General features: G+C 40.6%; 1 protein-coding gene across 1 annotated transcript in view; it reads left to right on the top strand.

Annotated features, from left to right (window-relative positions):
- CCDC83 (coiled-coil domain containing 83) overlaps positions 1–25,943 on the top strand; it is a gene marked incomplete at both ends in the record, with an annotated part of 41,693 nt that extends 15,750 nt beyond the window's left edge. The window contains 7 exons of the mRNA XM_080689208.1: positions 2,994–3,161; positions 7,531–7,622; positions 10,836–10,904; positions 20,169–20,290; positions 22,717–22,796; positions 23,277–23,479; positions 25,782–25,943. Of these exons, the coding sequence (XP_080545334.1) occupies positions 2,994–3,161; positions 7,531–7,622; positions 10,836–10,904; positions 20,169–20,290; positions 22,717–22,796; positions 23,277–23,479; positions 25,782–25,943 (896 nt within the window). The remainder of the gene's footprint in view (positions 1–2,993; positions 3,162–7,530; positions 7,623–10,835; positions 10,905–20,168; positions 20,291–22,716; positions 22,797–23,276; positions 23,480–25,781) is intronic.
- Between the last annotated feature and the right edge of the window lie 295 nt (positions 25,944–26,238).

Here is a 26,238-nt window from a genome sequence, read left to right as displayed (position 1 = left end):
ACACACACACACACACATACATACACATACACACACACACACACACACACACTTAAATGGAACAAACTTGGGAAAGGAAAAGTTTAGAGGACATGGATAGAAATGATGGTAGGGGTGGGAATGAAAGACCCAAGACATACTCTTGCTGTGGGCTCAGAAAAACCATGGTCCCGGAAGTCAGATACACACACAATTTTGATACATGCATTTTTAAAAATTCCTATTTCTTCATTCTAAACTTGTTGCTAAGATTTCTAAAACCATTTTAGCCAGAAAATCTATAAATATGTCTTCTGGAAAGTTGTAAAACATGGAAAGAGCCGGGCATGGTGGTGAACGCTTATAATCCCAGCATTTGGGAGGCTGAGACAGGAGGATCACGGTTCGTGCACAACCTCAGCTACTTAGTGAGGCCCTTTGCAACTCAGTGAGACCTTGTTTCAAAATAAAGAATAAAAATAGGGCTGGGAGTGTAGCTCGGAGGTAGAATGCCCCCTGGGTCCCATCCCTAGTACCGCAAAAAAAAAAAAAAAAAAAAAAAAACATGGAAAGAGGAGAGTGAGACCCCCCAAAACCCACTCAGGGGTGCCAGCTGAACTGCTTTCATGGAGGAACAGGCCCAGATGAGGAGCCTCGTTACAGTTTGGGCTGAGCACGGGACTGTGTGCATCACACAAGACTGGGGCCAAGTTGGCTAACCGAGGCACAGTAGAGGAGAGCTGGGCACATGCTGTTGTCCAAGGAAGAAAAAAAGCCCACAGAGGTCAGAAAGAGAAAGTGAGAGCAGGTGCACCTGCAAAGAGCCTCTGAGGCCGTGGCGTGATGGGAGCTGCCACATGGACCCATGCAGAAGCAGCAGCTCACCTGGGACCCAGTCCGCATCCTGACAAGACCTTGAGATTCCTGTGTACAGTAGAGATAGGAGATAGAGAAATGCTGCGGTTGCCCTTTTCTTCCAACTTTTAGTTAAGACTCTTTCAGGTCCAGGGATAAAAATGCAGCTCAAACTTGTCTGGATATAGAAGGTGCTATTTTGTTTGTTTTGTTTTTCATATAACCAAACCACAGAAAGGGCATGTACAGCTGACCCACATCTCAGATCTCAGGGTGTGTGTGTGTGTGTGTGTGTGTGTGTGTGTGTGTGTGTGTGTGTGACTATAAGGGAAAGCAAATGATTTCTAAGTAAGTAGAACAACAGCCACTATATCCACTTCTCTTTCCAATACCCCAGTGATGTTACCCGCTCTCCCCTGGAGGACCACAGGTGGCACAGGGCTCAGACAACAGCAGTCTGCTCAAATGAGAGGACACCGGCCTTCTGGTTTAGAGTAGTATTAATAATTGTTTAATGACAATAACACACACCATGCCAGGCGTGGTGGCGCACGCTTGTAATCCCTGCGCTTGGGAGGCAGAGTCAGGAGGATCGTGCTGGTTCAAAACCAGCCTCGCTAGCTTAAGAGACCCTGTTTCAAAATAAAAATATAAAATAGGTCTGGGAGTGTAACCCAGAGGTAGAAGGGTTTCCAGGAACCCCAGTACCACCAAATAATAATAATAATAATACTAATAACAACAACAACAACAACAAAAACAACAACATGCACCATTTGTTAAAATTTTTTTTTTTTGGTGGTACTGGGGGTGGAACCCAGAGGCTTTCTACCTCTGGGCTATACTCCCAGACCTATTCTTTTTTTTTATTTGGAAACAGGGTCTCGCTTAGTTGCTGAGAGCCTCACTAAGTAGCTGAGGCTGGCTTCGAACCTGTGTGATCCTCCTGTCTCAGCTTTCCAAGCACTGGGATTACAAGCATGCGCCACCACGCCAAGCTTGTTAAAAAAATTTAATATATATAAATTTTTTTTTTGCGGTATTGTGGATGGAACCCAGGGGCATTGTACCTCTGAGCTACATCCCTAGCCCTAGTTTTTAGTCTTTTTATTTTTGAAAAAGGGTCTCATTGACTTGCGAAGGGCCTCGCTAAGTAGCTGAGGCTGTCCGTGAACTGTGATCCTCTCGCTGGTCTCTGCCTCTTGAATGCTGGGATTACAAGCATGTGCCACCATGCTTGGCTAAAATATATAATCTTATGTATATCTCTGGGAAAAAAGAATCATGTCTGAGGCCTTTTAGAGTTCTAGGATGAAGAACACCCCACTGGCCTAAATGCTTCACTCATTTCATTTAACAAATATTTATTGAGCACCAACTAAGTACCAGACTCTGTTCTCAGATCTGGATGTATAGGTATGAAGAAGATGTGGCTTCAGCCTCCAGAAACTCACAGACAAGGTGGTGAGTGGTGGGGACCAACTGCCATTTGGTCCACTGTACTGAGCCTTGGGTGATGCTTCCCATTAAAGAATATTTAGCAATACTATACTCAGGCCTAAAGATTGAATAAAATATACTGTGTAGCAAGCACAGTAGGACACACCAAAAGGTTATATATTTGAAATAGTTCAATATTTGAAAATTATTTCCAATATTGGGAAACTTCTCTTCTACTCTGAAGTCTTACTAAGTGGGGAAGTGGGAAAAGATGTGTTATCATGACTATCTTATACTTTCTTTCTACACAAGGGAAACTCAAACCAACAAACTTTAGAGGATTGAATCAAACAATTCACCAACAGAAATAATTACCAAGAACCAGGTGCATATGCACGCAGTTGTAATCCTAGGAGGCTGAGACAGGAGGATCACAGGTTTGAGGCTACCCTCAAGAAATTGGGCCCTGTTGCGAAATAAAAATAAAATCGGCTGAAGGTGTGCCTCAGAGGTAAAATATCTCTGGGCTCAATCCCCAGTACCACAAAACAAACAAAAAATAGCAAGGACCTGAAAAGAACACAAGTTGAAATCACTTTTCCCAGAGACACAACGGCCAGAAAAAAAATGGCATCTTAACTTTCTAAAACCAAACTGTAACCTATTATGACTGCAAGGATAATAGGAATGACAGGGTATTTTGATTTTCTTTCCAACAGATATGCGCATGCAAATAAGTAACGCTGAGAAACTGTTTCTTGAGAAACTCAGTGAGAAGGAATACTGGGAAGAGTACAAGAACGTAGGGAGTGAACAGCATGCTAAACTCATTGACTCCTTACAAAACGACATCAACACAGTGAAAGAGAATGCAGAGAAAATGTCAGGTTAGTTGCAGCGAAGCCGGGTAAAGTTCAACCAAAGATCTTTAGAGGGAAGACGTTTGGTGGGAGAAACAAAATAGTACTCCCTGGATCATTCAGTACTATCCACTGTCAGCATAACTCAACTCTGTGTGTGCGTGTGTGTGTGCGCACACGCAGTACTGAGGTCCTGAGACCAAAGGAGAAGTTGTTACCGTCTTCCAAGGACAGAATGTCAATGGAATGCAGGTGAAATATCACTTGAAATGGGGAAGGTCTCCTTTAAGAACCTGTAACTCGACTCTTGTATCTGAAGAGGACCCAGACAGTGGGCATGAGATGGAGATAGTATTAATCAGGTGAGAGCTCTCTGGCCCTTTTCCATGCTCCCTGGGAAAGGGGGGTCATGGAGGTTTACGGCTGAGGACACAGCTTTTCCTCTTTCCTATCAGTACTCTAGCTAGTCAGCATGGTGGCACATGCCTGTAATCTCAGTACTTGGGAGGCTGAGATAGGAGGATCACAGTTTCAGGGCCAATGTTAGCAATTTAGCCAAACCCTCTGCAACTTAGAGAGAACCTGTTTAAAAATGCAAAAATTATTAAAAAAAAAAAAAAAGCTGGGAATGTAGCTTAGAGGTAGAATGCCTCTGAGTTCAATCTCCAGTACAGGAGGAAGAGAAGGCAGAGGAAGAGGAGGACGAGGACAAGGACGAGGAGGAATAGTAGATAGTAGTAGTAGTAGTAGTAGTAGTTGTTGTTGTTGTTGTTTTGGTTATCACAAAAGACAGGAGATATTAATCACTTGTTGGGGAACATTTTAGTATCACAGAGGAACCAAAAAGGAGACTCTCTGGGTCAGTCCCCATTCTCTTTCCCATGATGAATGCTGGCAATATTCTCCAGCAGTGATTCTGAAGAGAGCTGGTATCATCACTTACTAGTCACTTCCTTCGGGTCACTGGTCAGCCTCGGAGCAAGCTGCGCTTTGGTCAGCTGTCCAGCCCTGCTTTATCTGGCAGCTGTCCCTGAGCCCTGGGGTGGGAGAAGGCACCTAGAGCTGTTTCTGTGGACCTCAGCTAAAAGGAGGTGTATTTTGGGTAGAGGAAACTGCCAGTGAAACATCTAAACCAAAACTATATCTCTTTAAAAAAGAAACTTGAAGTAAGCCCTAACAGGAGGGCATGGTGACTCATACTTGCAATCCCAGTACTTGGGAGGCTGAGACAGGAGGATCGTGGGTTAGAGGCCATCCTCAGCTACTTAGTGAGGCCTCTGCAACTCAGTGAGACCCTGTTTCAAAATAAAGAATAAAAAATAGGGCTAGGGGTGTAGTTCAAAGGTAGAATGCCCCTAGGTTCAACTTCTAGTTCTGCAAAAAAAGAAGAAAAAAAACTATGCCCTTATACATTCCTCAGAGTTAGATATAATCAGGAACAATTTAAAGGTGAGAATATAGCAGCCCAGAGAAGTTAATTGCATTCATCAAATTCACATGCGCAGCACATACCGAAACAGGAATTTGAACCCAGGGGCATCAGACCCCAAACCTACATTCTTCAAATACAGCTCTGGGGACCAGAGAGGTGGGCATGGCTTCCAACACTGACTGTACCTGCAGAAAGGCCTGTCTGGCCAGAACTTCCACCTGCCCGTCCTCAAGTCCTCAATTTGCTCCAGAGTGGATGGAAAGGAGGCCCCGCGGCGGGAGAGGGTCAGCGCTGACGAATCGGTGCGATGCCTGGGAGCGTGGAGGAGCCAGCACGGACCAGAGCGAGCTTCAGCCAGTGTGCCCTGGGGTACCCCCTGAGACCAGGACCGTGACAGCCCAAAGCCGCCGGCCGCCGGCCGCCGGCTGCCCCCGCGTAGCGTCTCAAGTTTTAATGGAAGGAGGCTTCCTCGCATGCCCTTCTGCCGGTGGCTTCCTTTACAGAAGAGCGGCGGGTGGTCAGTAGCTACGGGGAGCATCCTCTGAACAGATAACCGAGAAGTTTTCACATTCACCCTACGCCGGTGGTTCTCAGAAGAAAAACAGTCCATACCATGTCATATAGCGTTTGGAACAGAGTCAAATGTTAATATTGGCTTTTCTTTATTTTGAAACAGGCTCTCACTAAGTTGCAGAGGGCCTCACTAAGTAGCTGAGGCTGTCTGCGAACCGCGAGCCTCCAGTCTCAGCCTCCCAAATGCTGGGATTACAAGCGTGCGCCACCACGCCCGGCTTAATACTAACATGGCAATAGAGCTGCAACTTTAGAGCATAATTGGCTTTTTTTTTTTTTTTTACAGATTTAAAGGAAAAAAAGTTATCAAGCTTCAGGGTTTATATTTTTCAGAGGTCAAGAATGTAAAATCCAGCCGGGCGTGGTGGCACACGCTTGTAATCCCAGCGTTTGGAAGGCTGAGACTGGAGGCTCGCGGTTTGCAGACAGCCTCAGCTCCTTAGTGAGGCCCTCCGCAACTCAGTGAGACCCTGTTTCAAAAGAAAGAATAAAAAATAGGGCAGGGGGCATAGCTCGGAGGTCAAGTGTCTCTGGGTTCCATCCCAAGACATCCACCCCCCAACAAAAAGTAAAATCCATTATATCTACCCTCTTGATTCATTGCAACTTTTGGATTGTTGTGCTTTATTGGGCATAAGTTTCAAATAAATATCATTAACTTAATGGGCTAGGGCCTCAATCAGAAACAACAACAAAGCCATCCAAAGTAAGACTGGAAGAATTAAGTACTTAAGTGATTACTTCAAATGAGAGTAAGAAAATTCAGTCTATAGAGATGAGCATATGCAGGTTGGAATAATAACGGCTTGCATTTCTGATTCCCAGATGACAAGTTAGTCTATGAAGGCTCTTGTTTTTGAACCACTGCTGCAGTCAGACACTGACTCTGTTAGAAGCCCTCTCCAGCCAGGCCTTCCCACCGCCCCTCTCCTTTTGCTTCCCCTCCCCCTCCCACCACACTTGCCCCTAAACAGCCATCATCCACGGCTGACACCCTGGTGCTGAAGCCTGAGGTCACTGCCCACCAAAGTCTTATAGTTTGCCAAATTTAATTTCCTTCAGAATTTTCATTTAATATTTGTTGTATCCAGGGGCACAGTAATAGATACAGTACATTTTTACTCTCTGCTGTTAGAGTTATCATCTAATAAGGGAAACGAGTGTGTTATGCTAGTGTGTAGACCAGAGCATGGAACTCTTGCCCAGCTCCCCAGACCCCTAGTTCCCCAGTAACCACCTTAATTCAGTGCCTGGTCTACTGAAAGACCAGACCTGTGCATTTCCTTTCCCGTTGCAGAAGATTCTGAGAGTTCTTGGCAGCCTGATCTGTGAAGAAAATGTTAGCATTGAAACAACATCCTAAATGGCAGTTGGGTTCTATGGCACTCAGTAAAATATTTATGTTTAGTTACAGAATAAGTTAAATAGGCCTCCATGGATCTGTCAGAAATTTAGCAACCAAGCAGGGCATGGTGGCCCATGCCTGTAATATCCCAGTACTAGGAGGCTGAGACAGGAAGGATCACCAGTTCAAGACAAAATATTTGCAACTTAGTGAGATCTTCAGCAACTCAGTGAGACTTGTTTCTAAATAAAAAGGGCCGGGGGTGCATCTCAGAGGCACAATAGCCTGGGTTCAATCCCCAGGAGAAGGAAGGAAGGAAGAAAAGAAGGCTGGCTGGCTGGCTAGCCCCTCTGCTCCTGCTCTAGGAAATGCATGTCAGGAATACTGGAGATCAAGTTAGATGGAGTCAGATGTACAGGATGCTACTCAAGGAGATAACACAATCTTTGCTATATATCTGTCATGAAATCATAAGTTAGGAGATCCAAAGGGTGAATTGCCACACAAGTATTAAAATTCTTCCTTTAGACAATTCTTTGAACATACAAACATTCTTGGAGATCTTAGACTAATTCACATTAAAGTCTTAGTAAATTATTGGAGCATTTCTTCTAAGTAGAGGAACTAAATGCTTTGGTAAAAATGTACTCTCTGAACTGGGCATGGTGGCACATGTCTGTAACACCAGGACTTGAGATGCTGAGACAGGAAGATTGCAAGTTTAAGGCCAGCCTCAGAAACTTAGTGAGACCCTGTTTCAAAATAAAAAAAAAATAGGGCTGGGGGTATAGTTCAGAAGTAGAATGCCCCTTGGTTTACTCCCCAGTGCAAAGCACTTGTAATAAATCCCAGCTATTGAGGGGAGGTGTGAAATGTGAGGCTCTCAAGTTCAAAGCTAGCCTGAGCAACATAGTGAGGCCCCCATCTCAAAAAAAAAAGACATGTATTTTGAGAATTTAGAAAAAAATCATAGAAGGTGAAATTTATTAACATTGTGGTCTTGTCTAGCATCAGTCTTGTTAAGGCATATAATTTTCTTTTTAAAGAACAGTATAAAATCACTCTGGAAGATGCTAGGAAGAGAATAATCAGAGAAACTTTGTTGCAACTTGACCAAAAGAAGGAATGGGCTACACAGGTATATTTCAATTTTCTTCAAAACCCTCTCTCTATTTTTTATTTATTTATATATATTTGCGTATTGGGGATGGAACCCAGGGGCATTCTACCGCTGAGCTACACCCCCAGCCCTATTTTTATTCTTTATTTTGAAACAGAGTCTCACTGAGTTGCAAAGGGCCTCACTAAGTAGTAACTGAGGCTGTTCGTGAACCATGATCCTCCCATCTCAGCCTCCCAAATGCTGGGATTACAAGTGTGCTCCACCATTGCCGGCTTTTTTTTTTTTTTTTCCTTATAGTATGTTTCAGTGGTTAAAAACTTGGATTCTCAAGTAGTGCAGTCTGAGGATAAAGAAGAGGTCTAGCACTTACTGGCTTTAAAACTGAGTTTGTTAGCTTTTCTGGACATTTGTTTACTAATAATGTAGGGGCGATCATAATATCTTAAAGAGATAGTTGTGAGGATTGAATGAGATAATTTAAGTAGCATAATGTCTCACAAGAGCAAATTACTATATAGTTATTTAAAAAGTATTATAAAATAATAGCAATAATGATATTAAAATTTGAATTATAGAATGAAATATAATTTGTGTGAAGAGCATGTTCATATCCAAACCTAAGATAGTGTGCTCTATGTTGCTGGCACTTAAAAGTTTAGGATATAAAACATTTTTGAGGTACAATTTTTAATTGACTATGTTCTCTAATTTATTTGCTTTATACAAAATTTCTGATTCCCCCCACCCCAAGCCTTCTCCAAAGCCTAAATCAGTAAGGGAATGTGTCTCTGTGTGGGACATCCTTTCTTCAAAATCATAAAAATCTGGTTGTTAAAAGTTCTTTCTGAGCTGGACATGGTGGCACACATCTGTAATCCCAGTACTTGTGATGCTAAGACAGAGGATTGCAGGTTCAAGACTAGTGTAGGCAACTTAGTGAAAGTCTCAACAACCTAGCAAGACCCTGTTTCAAAAAGTTAAAAAAGGACTGGAGGTCTATCTCGAGCACACATACACATATGCGCGCACACACACACACACACACACACACACACACACACACACACACACACAAAGAAAAAGTTCTTTCTGAATTTCACATGCTGCTGTCGGTTCAGTTCTTCAGTGTTACTCTCCACTGTCTGGTTTTTACTAATGCACACAAATGTGGAGCATTATGGAGAACTGATCAATGGTTTACTCATGCAAACCTGACTGAATCTGACTAAATGGTGAAATCACTGTTGTGATCTGAGTGTAGTTAAGATGCCTATGTAGATCAAATAAGCATATAACTTTGAGCATATATCATAAGGACTACTCAAATACTCTTCCAAGCATTATACATTTAAATCTTCTTGCAATAATCCTAAAAGGTATAGAGCTGGCTAATGAGGAGACTGAAGTACAGAAAAATAGTGCGACTTGCCCTGAGCAGACGGGAGAATCCAGATTCAGTGCAGGAAATCTCTCGCACACCATTGCTCATTATCATGACAGTATTCGTTTTCTTTTTTCTATGTCATGCTGAACACTCACATGCCTGAATGCAGTTTTCCTCCTTTTAGTGGACTGTTCTAGCCTACACTTTAACTTCCTGTCATAGTGCTATGTAACCTTAACTTAGGAATTGCTGTATCAGCTGAGACATTTTTTTTTTAACTCATGTGGTGCCTGGGTCCCAGGAGAGATGCTAATGTGATTGCCGAGGACGCTGCCTGGTTTTATGGATTGCTCAAAGCTTCCAGGATTCTAATGTGTAGCCAAATTTGAAACAACTCTTCCACTGTTATTAATTAAGCTATTAGCAACTAACCTCAGGAACTACTTCCTGCTTTTGTCCAAATGAAATTTCATGTTGGAGTAAACTAGAATTATTATTTGTAGCTTAAGTATAAAATTTCCTGGTTCCTAGGAAATATAGGTATAGTCTTGGTTCAATAAGCATAATTTAAAGACAGGAGGATTCCAGTTCACAAACAGCTTCAGCTACTTAATGAGGCCCTTTGTAACTCAGTGAGACCCTGTTTCAAAATAAAGAATAAAGGCCGGGCGTGGTGGCGCACACTTGTAATCCCTGCGCTTGGGAGGAAGAGACAGGAGGATCGCGCAGGCTCGAAGCCAGTCTCTCTGGCTTCAGAGACCCTGTTTCCAAATAAAAAGTATAAAATAGGTCTGGAAGTGTAGCCCTGAGGTAGAAGGGTTTCCAGGAACCCCAGTACCACCAATAAAATGAAACAAAATAAAATAAAATAAAATAATAAAGAATAAAAAATAGGGCTGGGGGTGTAGCTCAAAGGTAGAATGCCTCTGGGTTCCATCCCTAGTACTGCAAATAAATAAATAAATAAATAAATAAATAAATAAATAAATAAATAAATAAATAACAAATAAATAAGACTTTTTCATTGAAAACCCTCCAACTCTAAAGACAACAGATAAATTTACACTCAACATACCTTTAAATTATTTCATCCATGTTTATGATTCATGTTTCATCCGTTAAAAACAAGAATTGTTCTTGTTTTTAGAAAAATTTTCTTAATTTCTTTTCATTATGCCCTTCATTTATTGAATATTAAATTAATAACATGATATCCATATATTAGTATCTCACAGAGATTTCTAACACTGTCATCTACTGTAAAATTCTTGTGGTGATACTTGTTAAAATCCAAGTAATTGAAAACAACTTTACATTTTGTGAATTTACTGACAAAGTAAGGCTTCTCCTGTTTCTTTGTTTGAAAATGCCTTTCTCCAGAAAACTACCTTAGCTTCTAGCCTGCTGCCCTGAAATGACTTGCTATTTGTTTTGTAAATATGCATACTGTTGTTAGTGATACGATCTACTTGTGCTTTTCCCACATTTTGGGTTAGCTCTGGCTATAAACTTGAAGAATGTTTGTTGACTGCAGTTTAGTGATCTCACATAGGAGAAGAGCATTTCACAGCTGATTCCACCATGGCAGGCGGAATCAGTCCCAGTAGAGGCCAAGTGGATGGACAGTCACACATCGTCCAGCTCCCCACATCTCCTGTAGTAGATAGTGCACATCATCAAAAACAACACAAGAACCAGGAACTGAACCAAAAGTTCTTATATACAGTCCTAAAGGAACTGCAAAATACAACATAAATGGTTAGATAAGAAATTGCATGTCATCACTCTTGAAATTGTGAGCCACCAGGTGACAATTCTTCCTTAGTACAGAAACTTTTTTGTAGAATGCCGTGAGGTTCATTGATAAAGGCAGTTATCGAGAGATCTGGGAGAACAACTGGCTAAAGAAAGAGGTAAGTGGACTTTATCAAAACAGTGTTTTCTTTCTCTTTTTTTTTTTTTTAACTGAAGTGACTTTGAATTATAAACTGGGGAAAGCATGAGACTTTGACCAAAGTAAGGTCAAACTTGAAGTCCTAATCTTATTACAAGTTGTTACTCAACAGATACCATAAGTAATTTTAATTAATAATGAGAAATAAGTTTGGCGTTTATGATACCCACAGTATATACAAACATGCAAAGTTTCTTTATGTCCTAAAACTGATTTTCCTCATGAAGCTACTTCCTCTTGGGTGATGGTACAAGGTTAAAGAATCATTCTAACTGCTGAGTTAAATTGTCTCTTTTGGATGATGTGGTCTCCCTCGGGTAAATGCTCATTTATTTATTTAATATTTATTTATTTTTGTGGTGCTGGGGATGGAACCCAGGAGCATTGTACCTCTGAGATACATCCCCAGCCCTAGTTTTTATTTTTTTATTTTATTTATTTATTTGTTTGTTTGTTTATTTATTTATTTATTTATTTTTGCAGTACCAGGGATGGAACCCAGGGGCATTGTACCTCTGAGCTAAACCCCCAGCCCTATTTTTCTTTTACTTTTTTTTTGGTGTGTGTATATGTGGTACTGGGGTTCCTGGAAGCCCTTCTACCTCCAGGCTACACTCCCAGACCTATTTTATATTTTTATTTGGAAACAGGGTCTCTTTCTTAAGCCAGAAAAGCTGGCTTTGAACCAGCACGATCCTCCTGTCTCCGCCTCCCAAACACGGTGATTCCAAGCATGAGCCACCACGCCCGACAGCAATTTTATTTTTTTGAAATAGGGTTTCACTGAGTTGTGAAGGTCCTCGGTAAGTAGCTGAGGCTGTCCATGAACCACGATCCTCCTGTCTCAGCCTCTGGAATGCTCGGATTACAATCATGCGGCACCATGTCCAGCTTACTGCTCAGTCTCTTAGATTTCATTTCTTGCCCCTAATCTTCTCCAAGATGGACCTTTGAGGGCTAGAGAAGAGGGCCTTCCATGACTCTCATGAGTATGCTGCTAAGGAAGGCTCAGACCCATGGCCGTTCTGCTGCAAAGGAAGTACTCGGCTCCTCTCCCTGCACCGGAGGCTTCTGAAGTGGACTGTGCTGGCCCTTTGGACATTGTGCTGCAGCCAACATCAAACCCACAGTACAGACATTTGCCCATGTTCAAGAGGTCCCCACCCACAGCAGCCTCTCCATTCACATTCACAAGCCAGAGCTTCAGGCTCTCTTCCCACCTCTGTCTCAAGAACATGAAAGAATGGCTGAGCCCAGGTATGGTCTTGGATTCAGCTGTCTGCCTTCTCCGCATCCTGGTGCAGCAGAGCTGCTCTTGCAGGATGTTGTCATGTGAGTTTCTAAAGCAGGGTCTCTCAACCTCCACACTCTGGACAGGTTGAGATGGGTAATTCTTTGTTATAAGATACTGTCCTGTTTTCCTTCCATTATGCATGCTGATCCTTCTGCCCATACCTCCTTACTCTTACCTGCCTGGAAAATCCCAATTCTTCCTTCAGGCAGACTTTGATGACCAATTTCCTTATTTCCTTGCAAATCATTTTTAACTCCCTTGGAAAATTTCTTTTTTCTTTTCCTTTTTCTTTCTTTCTTTTTTTTTTTTTTTTTTTTTTTTGCAGTACTGGGGATGGAACCCAGGGGCCTTCTACCTCCAAGCTATATGCCCAGCCCTATTTTTTATTTTTTTATTTTGAAACAGGGTCTCACTAGGCTGCAGAGAGCCTCACTAAGTAGCTGAGGCTGGCCACGAACCTGGGATCCTTCTGTCTCAGCCTCTCAAGTGCTGGATTACAAGTGCATGCCACCACACTCGGCTTCCTTGGGAAGCCTTGAGTGCTCCTTCCCCAGTGTTCTCTTGCTTTGCTGATTTCTCATTAAAATATGTTGAAATTGTGTGTTAATGAATCTCTTTCCTTAATAAACAGAGTAGGTCATGTCTTTTTAACTATATATCTATGGTACCTGATAAATAATTTATGCTTATTAAATAGTTACCAAACTAGGCATGGTGGCCCATAATCCTATTACTTGGGAAACTGAGACAGGAGGACTATAGTTCCAAGACCAGCCTTAGAAAATCAGTGAGACCCTATTTCAAAATAAAATTAACTCATTAGTTAAAAGAACTGGGGATATAGCTCAGAGGGGTCTGATCCCAATTACAAAGAAATAAAGTTATTGAATGAATTAATGTCAATAACTAAGGATATACTAATTGGAGGGCTGAATCAAATATTTGCTCAGATCCTAGGTAAAGGAAGAAGCTGTGTGAAAATCTTTGTGAATTATGTTGTGGTTCAGGATGACAGACTGTATCCAATCTCTCCTGAGGGCCCAGTGAAATAAAATTACAGAATTACAAAAAAGGAACTCGTCCACAAAGGGAATGGGAGGAGTTAATTAGGAGGTGAGGTTTCAGCAATTTTCTGGAAGACAAAAAGCAGATTTGAAAGCATGCTGTTGAATGAAACCAGCAGATAATATTTGGTCCAGATGTTGCAAGAGTGGTATAGAGAACTACACAACTCAGTCTGCTTTTGGGAACCTGGGGAATTCTCTGCTCAGGGTCTGTGTGTACTATAAATGGCATGAATGGGAACTGAAGTAGAAAACAAGAGTGTTACATGATGATGATCCGTATCAGTGAGCACCCACAGGACCTGCTACCATTCCCCTCACACAGAACAAAAGTGCTGACTCTTGAAACTGGAGGCTGTCCCCTGAGAATACTAAGTGAATTATCTAATAAGAGCTAAAAAGTTTCTAGACATTAGATGTTACTGTGAAAAAGAATTCTTTCTACCATCACATTTAGGAGGCTACAACCCAATATTCTATTTTGCCTCTCATCCTAAGATAGCATTCATCAAATCGCCTGCCCTGACATCTCATAAACTGGGTCCTCAGTCCCTGTTCCCATTCAAAGAAACATGAAAAAAGACCTACTCAGTGGTAGAGAAAATCCACATCATTCTCCAGGCATTTTTTTTATTGGAGATTGAACCCAGAGGCATTTGAACCCAGAGGCATTCTACTTTTAAGCTACACCCTAGCGCAATTTTATTTCATTTTTTACTTTGAAACAGGGTCTCACTATGCTTCTGAGAGCCTTGTTAAGTTGCTGAGGCTTATCTCAAACCTGCAATCCTCCTTGTCTCAACCTACCAAGTACTGGGATTACAATCCTGTGCTATCACACTTGGCCCTAGACCTCTCTTAAATATGAATATACAACCAAGGACCACGAATCATAGGAATACAGCTAGCACAACAGATGAGAAAAAGCAAATGAACTAATAACAAAGAAAAAAGCAAACAGTAATAACAGAACATGTCCCTGTGTGTGTGTGTGTGTGTGGTACTGGGGATGGAACTCAGGGGTGTTCTACCTCTGAGCTATACCCCCAGCCCTATTTTTTATTCTTTATTTTGAAAAAGGGTCTGAGTTGCAAAGGGCCCCACTAAGTAGTAGCTGAGGCTGTCTGTGAATCGTGATCTTCCTGTCTCAGCCTCCCAAATGATGGGATTACAAGCGTGCGCCACCATGCCCAGCTATCCCCGTTCTTTAAAGAAGTAGAAAACAAGCTGGGTGTGGTGGCACAAGCTTGTAATCCCAGCGCTTGGGAGGCTGAGACAGGAGGATCACGCAGGTTTGAAGCCAGCCTCAGCTACTTAGTGATGGTCTCAGCAACTTAGTGAGACCCTGTTTCCAGATAAAATATAAAATAGGTCAGGGGTGTAGCCCAGAGGTAGAAAGCCCCTGGGTTCCATCCTCAGTTCCCCTTGGTTCAATCTTCAGTACCAAAAGAAAAAAGGAAAAAAAAAATCCTCAAGGTAGGCATAATTGTTAAAGAGTATTAGAAATTTAGTTCTTATACTTCTACTGAACACAGCAGTATGATCCTATAATAACATTTTGACTTAATTTTTTAAGATGTCATAGATCTTAGTAATTTAGGAAAACTATAAAAATTTGTTTGATAAGGAAATATTGGTGCCTTGACTCTTTCTGCTAAAGCCACAAATTGTGTTTTGCTTTGTTTTACTTTTTACTTCTCATAATTCAATGGAAATAAGAGACAGAAAAATGCCAAGTTTAATTGAATCACACACAAAAAGAGGTTGGTAATAAAGGATAAATCATTTTACAGACATTCAATAGATTCAATTTCTATTTCAGTAAGTATTCATTTTGGTATTAAATTTACTCACAGAATTAATGAAATCTATTTCTGGTTATAAGCATTAGCCCAAGAATTAAAAATTGTCTGGAAACAGAACAATGTATGTCAATTTATTCGGGGGAAGGTTTAGAATGAGTAACAGAGGCTATTGAATAATGCAATGCCTGAAAATATTTCTTCATTTAACTATTTCTCAACAATGACCCAAAACTTAGATGTCTGGGAAGGATACCAAGGTGCTCTGTTGCATGATTTCTTTTTTAACCTGGGTTTATTTAGTATGCTCATTCAGGAAAACAAAAATTGAAATTTCAAGTGATTAAAACTAACTTAACAAATGGAAAGTCGCAAAGGGACCAAGAAGTCAGCAATCAGGGTCTCAAATATGAGAAGACATAAGGCTACTGTGAGTCTTTCTAAAGAAAATTTCAATATATGTTTTATTCAGGACCATAGATCCTTGCCGTATAAGTACATCATCTTTCCTGGTTTCTATGCACATTTCTTAGAGGGGAAGGCAACCTTCTGCTTTCCCCTTTTTGCTTTCTTATCCCAGAAATCTAAAGGTATTTGTATAATTATGAAAAGTATCTAGTTTTCATTTTCCTAACATTTCAAAGGGCTGGACAATTGAGAACATAACTTAGAACTCTGAAGGGGGAAGCACTGTCAGAGGATATCTTTAGCTTGAAAGGTTGGATGTTACTCCCCAAAAGGGGCCTCATTCCCAACTCTGGAAAGAGACCAAGAACTATGTGTGCTGCCTCCCAAGCATGCCAAGCCCTAAGGTCAAACATTTCCAAATGTTCTATTATTTGTCTCTGTTTACAACCTCTCATTATAATTTCTTTCTCACTCTTTGACATTCGAAAATCATAAATCTTTCTCTAATGCATTTCACGCTTGGAACCAAGTTAATTATCTCTTAACATATGTGATTCTAAAATATTACCGCTAGCTTTGTAATTTAGCATTACGGACCTAAGTGGTTTTGCCAATTTTTTTGAGGCAGGTAAATAATAACATATACTTTTCTTTCTAACTCCAAGCCACCAACAATGTTTGAGCCTTTTCTGCGACACAGCTACTGCTTTATATTAAATCATTTGTGGCTTTAATGTGAGTATACGCCATCACAAGGGCAGGAGTCATGCCTTACTCGTTTTTGTATCCTTCTACACCTAGCTCACAATACTGCCTATATAAAAATTCATAAAATTAGTAAATGACTTATGGGGCAAGAGATGAGCATCTGGTACTATGCTCAATGCTTCAACATTTCAAAATACAATTGTCTCAGTGACAACAGAGAAAATGTTAGTCATCTCCTTCTAAGTGCTTGTCTCAGGTAGACTCTTGGCAACTCTTGACAAGAGATAGTGAATCTAAGAGCCCCCATGCCTTTTTTGTTTCATCTCATTCCCTCAAAGTTCTTATTATTTGTCCATTACTCCCACCAGCCTACCACTCTATCTTATGCTTAGCTCTAATTCTCTTCCTGTCTGCTCTGCATGAACACCTCCAGCTACCTCATGCTGCTTGGGTGGCGGAGTGGTGAGCTGGGAGTTCTACCCAACAACGTTCTTCTACGCTTCCCGCTCGTTGTCAAGCTTTCTTTAGACAAGAGCTATCAAAATGCACATCTTAAAAACCGATGAGAGGCTCTCAGCAGCGGAGTGACACCTTATTTCCAAACAAAAAATAAAATAGGGCTGGGGATAAACCCTGGAGGTAGAATGCCCCTGGGTTCCATCCCCAGTACGTTCCACTCTCACACACGTAAGACTGATGAGAATTCTAACAACAGAACTGGCAAATTCTGTTCATATTTGATTTGGTCATATTTCCTCAGAAAACATTAACTAAGCCTGACATGTCTAGCAATGGCCTGCCATCAACATGAGAATAAAAACTAGCCTTTTTAGAGTTATTTTACCATTATTATTATTATTATTATTATTATTATTATTATTATGGTACTGGGGATTGAACCCGGGGGCATTCTACCTCTGAAATACATTCTCATTTGTTTAAAATTTTTTTTTTGGGAGGTGGTGGTACTAGAGGTGGAACCCAGAGGCTTTCTACCTTTGGGCTATACTCCCAGACTTATTTTTATGTTTTATGTGGAAACAGGGTCTCATTAAGTCGGTGAGAGCCTAAGTAGCTGAGGCTGGCTTCGTACCTGTGCAATCCTTTCTTAACCATCCCAAGCGCGGGGATTACAAGCATGCGCCACCGTGTCCAGCTAAATTTTTTATTTTGAAATAGGGTCTTACTAAGTTGCTCAGGGTCTTGCCAAGTTGCTAATGCTGGCCTCAAACCTGTGATCCTCCTTTCTCAGCCTCCCACGTACTGGGATTCCAGGCGTGCACCACAGCACCCGGCTCTTTGGCATTATATGACTCTTCCCTAATTGTCCTGTTCCTCTCCTGCTTTTCCACACTTCAACTTTGTTTGTATCCAAGTGTGCCTTTGCACATGTGGATCCTCCTACATAGAGAGCATCTTCTTGTGTCTACCCAAGGAATCCCTACTCAGCTTTCAAGATGCAGATTCGATGTTATCTCTTCTATTAAATTCTCTCTTATTCCAAAACCTAACAAAAGCCAGGCGTGGTGGCGCACACTTGTAATCCACGTGCTTGGGAGGCTGAGACAGGAGGATCGCACAGGTTAGAAGCTAGCCTCAGCTACTTAGTGAGTTTCTCAGCAACTTAGTGAGACCCTGTTTCCAAATAAAGTATAAAAATAGGTCTGGGAGTATAGCCCGGAGTTAGAAAAGCCCCTGGGTTCCACCCTCAGGACCACCAAAAAAAAAAAAAAAAAAAAAAAAAAAAGGATGTCTCTCCTTCCACAGCAGCTGGGCAGCTTCCATTATGGTTTTTCTCACATTGTTTTCTATTTTCATCACATTTTTCCACTAGACTAAGAATCAGAGATCCTAGAATATTTTATTCTGTTGTTCATTTGTTCCCCAGGGTAATATAATTTCTGATACTTTTTACTTTTTTTTTTTTTTTCAGTACTGAGAGTGGAACCCAGGGCCATTCTACCTCTGAACTACACCAACAAACCTATTTTTTATTCTTTATTTCGAAACAGGAACTCACTGAGTTGCAAAGGGCATAAGTAGCTGATGCTGTCCTCAAACTGCGATACTTCTAGCTCAGCCTCCTAAATGCTGAGATTACAAGCATGGGCCACCACACGTGCCCTATTTTTTTCTTATAAAATAGCTACATGAGAGCCAGGTGTGGTGGCACAAACTTGTACACCCAGTACCTGGGAGGCTGGGACAGGAGAATCGCAATTTTCGTGGCCAGCCTCAGCTATTTAGCGATGCCCTTCACAACTGAGACCCTGTTTCAAAATACCCTGTTTCAAAATAAAGAATAAAAAATAGGGCTGGGGGTGTAGCTTGGAGGTAGAATGCCCCTGGGTTCAATCCCCAGTAACACACACACACACACACACACACACACACACACACACACACACACGTTATTTGATTGTATTTTTTAAATATAATTAGTACTTTATTTGTTGTTTGTTTTTTGTTTTAATTTTTTATTGGTGCACTGTATTCATACATCATAATGGGATTAAAAAAAAAAAAAACTTGTGTAGACATACATGCACACATCGCCCAGTTAGCCCCTACCCAATCCCCACCCCATTCTCTCCCCATCCCTCCTTCCCATGCTTGGCTTAGTGGTTGACATCTAATATTACAGCAATTTGTCCAAAATTAACAATGATAATCTCACATAACAGATTCATTTGTTTGATATCAAGCTTTTGACCACTTAGAGATAATATTTCAATATTTCTTTTTGCTTTCTTTTTTATATTTTATGTTATACATTTAATCTGTATTTGGTGAGGCTGAACTTGATTGATGAGGGGCTACTTCCAAATAGGTGTAAAGGTAGGAATATAGCAAGGTTAGCCTTATATATATATATATAAGGATATATATATATATATATATATATATATATATATATGATTGTATTTTAAAAAGACCTTATAACAATCTTGATGGAAAACTAGGGCCTTGAATGAAAAAAAAAAAAGCATTTCACATACCTGACATTTCTCAGAACTACCTCAGTGCTCAGAAAGAATTATAGCAGCTGATAGAAAGCTATTAGACCTAGACATGCATGGTGGCACATGCCTGTAATGCCAGTATTTGGGATCAAAGGTTCAAGGACAGCTTCAGCAACTTACAGCAAGGTCCTCCACAACTTAGTGCCACTCTTTCAAAATAAAATAGGGCTGGGGTGTAGCTCAAAATCGAAACACCCCTGGGTTCAATCTCCAGTAAAACACACACACACACACACACACACACACACACACACGAAGAAAGAAGAAAGCAAATAAGTTATTAGGTCTGTGCTTTTCTTTTAAAAATTATCATGATATAGAATTTTTTCTATATTATCAGTTTTCACTATACTGTTTATAATTATCTTTAGATAGGTCCTCATTTAGCTACCAATAATATGCCATGTTGTAGAATTAACTGTCCTTGTATTCTTATTTATCTCTGCCTCTAGTTCTTATGTAAGTTCAGCAGTGGTTTTTTTTTTTTTTTTTTGGTGGTACTGGGGTTCCTGGAAGCCCTTCTACCTCCGGGCTACACTCCCAGACCTATTTTTACATTTTTATTTGGAAACAGGGTCTCCTAAGCCAGCACGCGTGGCTGGCTTCGAACCTGCGTGATCCTCCTGTCTCTGCCTCCCAAGCGCGGGGATTACAAGCGTGCGCCACCACGCCCGGCTCAGCCGAAAAGGACAGAAAAGGACAAATCTTGCTCTCTTGTAATTGCCTCACTAAGAAACAAGTTCTGCTAATGACCTAGAAAAGAGCCCCACCTATTCCTTTTTACAAAGGAAAAACAAAGCAAGCTCAGTAATAAAACACAATAGAGCTTCCCCTCAAGGAAACGCACTTTCAGAATTAACTCTATATTAGTGTTTATTAAACCAAATCAATGATTACTAACGTGCATTCTCTTCTTGAGAACAGATTGAAATTCACAGGAAGGAAGTTGAAGCATTGGAAGATACTATTCATAAACTGCAAGAAGAAAACCTGGTGCTTATTGATCAACTATTCAGCTGTAGACTTGTGGATCTCAAAATACCCAGGTGAAAGTCATTAACATGGAAAGTTGGTTTTAAACATTTGTATCTTTAAAAAGTTGAGTGGTAGCTGGACAGGGTGGCGCACATTTGTAATCCCATCATTTGAGGGGCTGAGACAGGAGGATCTCGGTTCGCAGACAGCCTCAGCTACTTAGTGAGGCCCTTTGCAATTTAGTGAGACCCCGTTTCAAAATAAGAAATGAAACAATAGGCCTGGGGGTGTAGCTCAAAGGTAGAATGCCCCTGGGTTCTATCCCCAGTACCAGAAAAAAAAAAAAATTCTGTGGTTTTTGTTCTTGCAGTACCAAGGGTTGAACCCAGTGGCATTCTACCTCCAAACTATACCTCCAGTCATATTTTTACTTCTTTTATTTTGAAACAGGGCCTAAGTAGCTGAGGCTGTCCTGGGATTATAAACATATGCTACCACGTCTGGCTCTGTGTTTTGTTTTTAAAGATGACTTAATTCTTCAGTACTCTAATCAGCTTGCAATAGTCAATGAAAACTCAGACCAAGGCCATGATGAAGGTATAAGATTATCACTATTAACCAGTGTGTACATTTTGACATTTTTTGCCAATGCATTATAGTCACAATATAAAATACTTAGCTATGAATACCACTGCTGCCAACCTTCAGGAGCCTCTAGGCCCAGGGGAAAAACGGTCATGAATTAAATGCACAACAGCAGCAGAAAATGTGTGAGACTTGGAGCTAACACAGGAAGGGTATGCTCGATTTTCTATAAAAAGTTATGGTTCCCCTCTCCCCTTGGAGGTTTTCTGGTCTTCTGGTTACCTTGTGGACTATAAATTATTTCCTCTCATGAAACAGTTAAACTACTTTATAGATATAGAAAATAGCTTGGCATTCCAAGATATTTGTTTTTGTACAGGAACAGACATATGTACGGTTTCTTATATTTTAAGTTAGCTATTTTTTCTTTTTACTAACAAAAAGGGCCTTATATCTTGATACAAAACTAGGGTCCTGGAATATGGAATTAAAATTTAAAGTGATTTTCATAATTTGGACAAATAGAAACAAGAAATAATCTAAATTGTAATGTGCTTAGGATGAGAAGGGAAATCACATAAATGTGTTTATTTGCAAGTAGAGGAGAGGAATCTCTAGATCCCAAAATTGAAGTTGAAATATGGTGGGGGGGGCAGAAAAATTTACATGCAAGGGTTTCATGATGCTTTCATGACATGGAAAAATACTATGTGAGATATAATAAAGTATTTGTTATTTACATATTTCCTAATGTAATCCCAGAAAGGTGGGTGCAGATAAATTGTGGATTACTTGTTTGCCAGGCTAGGTGATGTGTGTCAGGATACAAGATTAGAGAAATTGGAGAAATTAGTTTCACATGTAACTCTTATTAAGCAGAATATCTCCTTTCTTACCCAAATAAGAAAATAGAATTTTTATGTTTCCTCTGAAGACATTTCATGTTTATTTTTCAACACTCTACTACATTTTACAAGACTGAATTATCAACAGAGATGGAAAGAACAGTTACTGTAAAATATACAATATGTTATATTTCTTTGACTTGGAAATGGGCACAGTAAAAGTTCCTGAATGCTCTCAGATATTCTTCTGAATAGAAAGTGTAATAGAAAATTGAGAGCTTATATATTTCCCTATTTCTTTATGCTGATCTTTTTTTTTTTATAGCCATGACATTTAGCAAGATTTTTTTTATGGTACTGGAGATGAAATCCAGGGGCTTTCTACCTCCATGGTACACCCCCAGCCCTATTTTATTTTATTCATTTTGAAACAGGGTCTCACTGAGTTAGCTGCAAAGGGCCTCATTAAGTAGTTGAGGCTGGTCATGAACCATGATCCTCCTGTCTCAGCCTTCTGAATGCTGGGATTACAAGTGTGCACCACCACACCCGGCTTTAGCAAGATCTTATTCAAAATTCCCTATCCTCAGACAAGTCCACAGATGAGTTATATGCTGCTGTTTCCGGCCCCCTACATTTCTCACACTATGCTAATTACCCACCAAGTACAAGCCACCACTCCAAATACTGTAGGACTGTCGGCTGCCCTATTGGTCTTGTGAAGACACTGTCTTGACTGTCTTGTTTTGTGGCTTTCCTTTTTTTTTTTTTGGTGGCACTGGGGATTGAATCCAGGGGCATTCTACCTCCGAACTATACAACGCGGCCCTATTTTCTTTTTCATCTTGAAACAGGGTCTTACTAAGTTACAGAGGGTCTCACTAATTTGCTGAGGATGGTCATGAACCTGTGAACTTCCTGTCTCAGCCTCCCAAGTATACTGGTATTACAAGTGTGTACCACCATGCCTGGCTTAAACTCTTTTTTCCTTAATGTGTTTCTAACACCCAGGGGAGAAAGACACTAGTGAGTATGTAACACAATACTGACAGACTTTATTTTTTCAGGCGTCTGTATCTTACTCAAGCTGCGGGGCAGCAAGTGCCACCTGAGGAAATGCCTCAGAAATCGCCAGAAACACATACAGGTGTTGTATTTATTTGTAATATTTTTCTCAGTTTAATAAACAGCTACTGAGCACCTATTATGGGCAGGCCCCCTACAACCAGTAGCTGCTGGGGGGAGTAGATACATACTAGGTCCTTCCTGCAATGCTTGTCCTCATCTATCTCCTCGTTCAAATCCATAATTAACCTCATCGTGTTTCACAATGAATTAAATACTAACAGAGAGGGTTGAGGTGTTGCCTACACTGATCGATTTTGGGTTTCAATCTAGCCATCCAAAATGCCAACACAAAAGTTCCCAAATGATTACTATAACTTATTAGTGAACATAAGGAAATGCAACTCAGTGTCTCCTAGAAATGAGGCTCCCTCTTTTTCCTCCATTTCTAGTGCTCAAAGTTCTTACAGATTAAAAATGTGACATAGGATGCACTGTACTCTAGTTCTGTTAGTTCAATGTGCATTCATCTGTATACATGATTTCTTTGCATTTGTCTTAGAAGAGAAGACAAAACTGCAACCCACAGAAGAAAGTGAGGACATGTGGAGCTCAGCATTTGAAAGCAGCGCCTTTCACCTCAGTCAGGAAGACAGCACCAGAGACGTCCAGGAGCTGACACCACACGACGAGGACAGCGAGTGCATGGAGATGAAGCGTTCTCATATGAAGCATTTACTGTATGAAGATGAGCAGGATTTCAAGGTAAGATTCATGGGAATGCAATTTTAGCTACTAGAAGAATGCTATTCTGTTAACTGAGAAAATTAACCTATAATATACACATTGAGGAATCCTGTTTGCAATTATTAGTAAAACTGGCCCACCATTCAGTTCTCTCATTGGATACTATTTTCACTCCTACTCTTGGCCAACTTGCTATATTCACTTCCAGACCTCCATTACTAGTATATGGATAGTCTAAGTTATCTAATGCTACATAACAAATTATCCCCCAACCTTGTAGCTTAGATATTTTTTTTGGGGGGGGGGGTACTGGGGATTGAACCCAGGGCATTCTACCTGAGCCAAACCCCCAGCACTATTTTATTCTTTATTTTGAAACAGGGTCTCATTAAGTTGTGGAGGGCCTCACAAGTTGCTGAGGCTGGCCACAAACCTGAAACCCTCCTGTCTTAGCCTCCCATGTACTGGGATTAGAAGTGTTCACCACCATGCCCAGATTAGATTTATTCTCTTTTGCGGCTTCTGTTGGTTAGGAATCTAAGAAAGGGCTCCACTGGACAGTCATCACATGGGCTCTGGGGCAGCTGCAATCCCACGTTGGCTAGCGTGTGCTCATCTGAATGGCCGACAGGGGCAGGTGGATGGCTGACAAGCTTACGCTAGCTAAACTAGATGCCTCAGTTTCTCTTTAGTTGGGCCTCTCCATTGGGTGCCTTCTCCCCCTATTATGGCGTCTTGTTTCTTCCAGAGCAAGCAATCCCAGAGACAAAAATAAAAACTGCTTTTTTTTTATGATTTAGTTTTGGAAGTCATACATGATAATATCCATCACATTCACTTTCCTTTTGTAGTTACAATGTTCCCGCTGAGGGGAAGGAACACAGCACCTACATACTGATGGAAGGTCATCATTACACTGTTAAAAAAAAAATATGTAGGATCGGATATATATTGGGCCATCTTTGAAAAGTACAAACTTTCACATACACCATTAGATAAAACCTGGAGTATCAAGCTTTTTAATTTTAAAATATCTTTTTGGTATATTCCCAAGAATAACCCCTCGCCATTTCCTTTCTTGGTACTGCCAAAAATTTAAAAGCTTTCCTAGAACTTAAAATCTGGTAGGAAAAAAGATGCAAAAAAAGAAAGAAAGAAAGAGAGAAAGAGAGAGAGAGAGAGAGAGAGAGAGAGAGAGAGAGAGAGAGAGAGAGAATAAATGGAATAAACCACCATTTCAACTAATTACAATTCTGTCCCACTACCATCATGTGACCATTTGAAGATCGAAGTTCAGGGGCTGGGGATGTGGCTCAGTGGTAGTGGCTCTAGGTTTGATTCCTAGAAACACACAAACACACACATTAGTCTAACATCCAAACTCCTTCATGTGTATTTTGGAATCATCTCTGGCCAGTGGACAATTGTTTACAAAATCCCCAAATTACATGCCACTGGGCTGAATTTAAAGGCCTCTTCCTAGCCACGTGTTTGAAAGCTCAAAAATGCTTGTGGACTAGCCCAACCCTCAAATTGCTTACAGGCTCATAGAAGACAAATAAGAACATCAACAACGACCACCTAAGAGGAAAGGTACCACCTGCATCTTTCTCTAGCCAGTTTGTGTGGTCTCATTGCACCCTAGCACTGAATATAGGGTCTAGCATACAGCAGACACTCAGGAGAGGTTTGCTGAAGTGCTAAAGGAATTCAAAAGCAGGAGTTATGAGTTGCAAGGCTTCCCAGAAGAAAGGATGTTAGGTAGGGCCTGCACTGTTTGAACCCAGTTTCGGGTTAGCTATGGGATTTCATATAAACGAGATTTCTAATTCTGCTTGTGAACATCTTATACTAGTTTGGCAGGACGTGGTTTTATTTATGTAATAGCAAGTGATCCCATGAAAAGGTGCTTAATATTATAATATTTAGAATGGCATCTGCAAAGTCTTCCCCTTTTGTTATTAGATAATACAGGAATGTCTATTGTGGTTATACTCTGGACAGATGAGGGCTATGTACAGATGGTCAACATGCTTTCAACAGATAAGGAGCTTGGAGAGGATATATTTCCCCTCTCACTCGAGACAAGACTGCCAGCCATGGTACTCTTCGGGAAATCTTGCCCTCTATGGTCAACAGGGCACATAAGCTTACAAAATAATCTATTTCTTAGTTTTAATTTATGATGGCTCTCATATTTCATATGCTTCACTCAGACAATTAAATCTGTCAGAAAAAGGCCAACTATAAATTTTGAAAAATCTCATTTACCAACACTAACTTGCCAGATAATTTCTCTTCTTGTGTCTCTTCACCATAGGATTATGCAAACTTGGGCCCACTGTCTGTGAAACTCATGAGTGTGGAGAGCAAGAAAATGCCTATTCATTTTCAAGAAAAGGAAATTCCAGTCAAGTTCTATGAAGATGTCAGGAGCCCAGAAAGCCACATCACACATAAGATGATGAAGTCTTTTTTCTAAGACTGAAAGTTACAAAGCCAAGACAGTTTTTCCTTATAAGTACTTTGGGAAGTGAAGAATACCAGTTGCTTGTTTTACTTAGTTTGGTTCATTTTAAAACTGTTTTTATTCCCAAAGATCACAATTACATTTAAAGTCAAATTTCAAGTATTCAGCAATTCATTTACTTGCATGACATGAGTAACAAAATAAAAATGCATTTTGTATTTCTACACTGAGATAATGAAAACCATGACAGTCAGCTCAGGTGGTCTATGAGGTTCCCTTCCACTTAAAACTGGTTAATCTTTGATAT

This window comes from Muscardinus avellanarius (genome assembly GCF_963383645.1).
Source record: "Muscardinus avellanarius genome assembly, chromosome: 1".
Classification (NCBI taxonomy): domain Eukaryota; kingdom Metazoa; phylum Chordata; class Mammalia; order Rodentia; family Gliridae; genus Muscardinus; species Muscardinus avellanarius.
This window is presented reverse-complemented; position numbering and strand designations above follow the sequence as displayed.